The sequence below is a fragment of the Triticum urartu genome, chromosome 3 (assembly GCF_003073215.2).
Source record: "Triticum urartu cultivar G1812 chromosome 3, Tu2.1, whole genome shotgun sequence".
NCBI lineage: Eukaryota > Viridiplantae > Streptophyta > Magnoliopsida > Poales > Poaceae > Triticum > Triticum urartu.
The window spans coordinates 9612414-9614685 of NC_053024.1; the positions used below are offsets into that span (position 1 = coordinate 9612414).

General features: G+C 54.0%; 1 protein-coding gene across 1 annotated transcript; it reads left to right on the top strand.

Moving 5' to 3' along the window:
* The first annotated feature begins 225 nt into the window (after window positions 1-225).
* On the top strand, window positions 226-1576 carry LOC125547602 (acyl transferase 15-like). Its single transcript, XM_048711422.1, has one exon. It carries the CDS (start codon window positions 238-240, stop codon window positions 1516-1518), a length of 1281 nt encoding a protein of 426 aa, XP_048567379.1. The 5' UTR covers window positions 226-237; the 3' UTR covers window positions 1519-1576.
* The last annotated feature ends 696 nt before the right edge of the window (window positions 1577-2272 follow it).

Genomic DNA, 2272 nt, shown 5'->3' on the forward strand with positions numbered 1-2272 from the left:
CCAACTGCGCCTTGGTGGACGTCAAGCTCTTCCACCCGCCGTTCAATCACTCCGAGGTGCTCATAGAAACAGTGTGTGCGTGCATGTGTTCATAGAGGTGAGTGTTTACTCATGTATATGAGCGACTTTGATTGTGCTGTATTAAAAAAAAGTAGACAAGCACTTGTATATAAGCCGGGGCAAAATGCCCAGCGGAGGCAATACCACTTAGCTGAGAACTTGAGATTCCTATTGGAAATGAGGGTAATCGTGTCCAAGTGTAGTCCGTTGCTGGTCCGCCCGTCGACGGAGCAGTCGACGCCGGCCGACCACATCAAAGTCTCCTCCTTCGACAAGCCTCTCGCCTTCTCCTCCTTCTCGTCGTTCCACGTCTTCGACCGCGCCATCCACGAGCCCGCCGAGACCATCAAGAGGGCGCTGTCCCGCGCTCTGGACCACTTCCGCCTCATTGCAGGCCGCGTCGTCGTGGGAGACGACGACGGCGATCTCTGCATCGCATGCACTGGCGAGGGCGTCGAGTTCGTGGCCGCGACGGCCAGCTGCGCCTTAGTGGACGTCAAGCTCTTCGACCCGCCATTCGCGGCGCTGCTTAAAGACCTCGCCGTGGAATACCCGGAGGCCAGCTGCCGCGTGGCCGATCCCTTGCTGCTCATGCAGGTGACCGAGTTCTCCTGCGGCGCGTTCGTTCTTGGGGTCACGTGGAACCACGTCGTCGCCGACGGCACAGGGATCGCGCTGCTCCTACGGGCAGTGGGCGAGCTCGCCCGCGGGTTTGATCAGCCGTCCGTCCCTCCGGTCACCTGCGCCGACCAGCTCCTGCCGGACCTCCCGCCTTTGGCCGCCGCCATAGAGCAGACCATTGTTGGCCAGCTGAAGCCCAAGGATTACGCCTACCTCGACATCACCGTGCCGATGAGCGCCATCGACCGCATCAAAGCCGAGCTGGGCAACGAGCTAGGCGCGCCGTGCACCGTATTCGAGGCGGTCACGGCGGTCATGTGGCAGTGCCGCTCCCGCGTTATCATGCCGGACGACGACCCGGACAACCCGGCGCCGCTCGTGTTCGCGGCCGACGCGCGCAGGGCCGTCGGCGCCGCCGAGGGCTACTACAGCAACTGCGTCACGACCCAGGTAATCGCGCCACCTCCGACGATCCGTGAGGTGGTCGAAGGGGACATCAAAGACGTGGTCAAGCTGATCAGGAGCAGCAAGGAGCAGATACCGGCCACCTTCGCCGGAGAAGGAGAAGAAGGCGTGCCACTGCTGCCATGCGTGGAGGACACGCTGTTCGGGTACAGCGCGCTGTTCGTGACGAGCTGGCGGAACCTGGGCTTCGAGGCGACGGACTTTGGCGGCGGGACGCCGGCGCGGGTGATGTGCCACCCGGGGCCGGAGTCGCTGCCGGCCTGCGTGGCGTGCCTGCCGCGCAGGGGCAAGGGCGGGGCCAACGTCCTGTCCCGCTTTCTCAAGGAGGAGCACGGCGGCGCCTTCCTTGCCGAGCTGGCCAAGTTCACCTGACCGCGCGCGTGCCTTGGATCGACCGGTGCAAAATCTATCTGCATGCCTGGGAGCTGTAATGTTTGGTCCTAGTGCTCTACTAGTATAAAAACAAAAGGTAGCTTTAAGTTTGAACTGGAAATGCAGAGAATATTCGATTGTATCACTCGAAATTGCATTTTAGAGTTTCTTTGTTGTTTCCCTATAATCAATAAATTTATTTAAAGAATGTTATAAGCCTTTGTTTTTGTTTTTATTTTAGAAACACATGCAACTTTATTCATACTCATAACAATTACAGGTACACTTATTTCAACTTAAGATTCAAAAAAATACAAAGTAACTCCTACGACTAAGAATTACAATGAAATCTCTTGTAAACACCTTCTTCGCGGTATCAATCTCTACTTGAAGAAATACACCAAAGACTACGGTAAAGAGGCTGCAAAATTAGATTGGGGCAACGATGTTGCCATTCTTTCACCAGCAAAAACATTATCAATAATGGTTTTTGAAAACGCCTCAAGTCGTCCATCTAAAAGGATGAGAAGCCTTGATCGATAAACATTTTTTGGACCGGGGATGATCCCCTAGAAGTACAGGCTGTTGAATCACTATACCTTCATCATGATGTCGATTAAAATTTTCACCTGCACAAAGAATCAAACTAACAAAAAAAGATGGATGTACAATTAGAGGAAGAAGATGACTAGTATATTTTTAAATTTAATTTTACTATTTACTGGTTGTTCTACGTCCAGTTGTCAATCCTTTA

Bases quoted from the DNA above. Each gene is read 5' to 3' on its own strand.
- LOC125547602 (XM_048711422.1), top strand. From the start codon at position 238: ATGAGGGTAATCGTGTCCAAGTGTAGTCCGTTGCTGGTCCGCCCGTCG.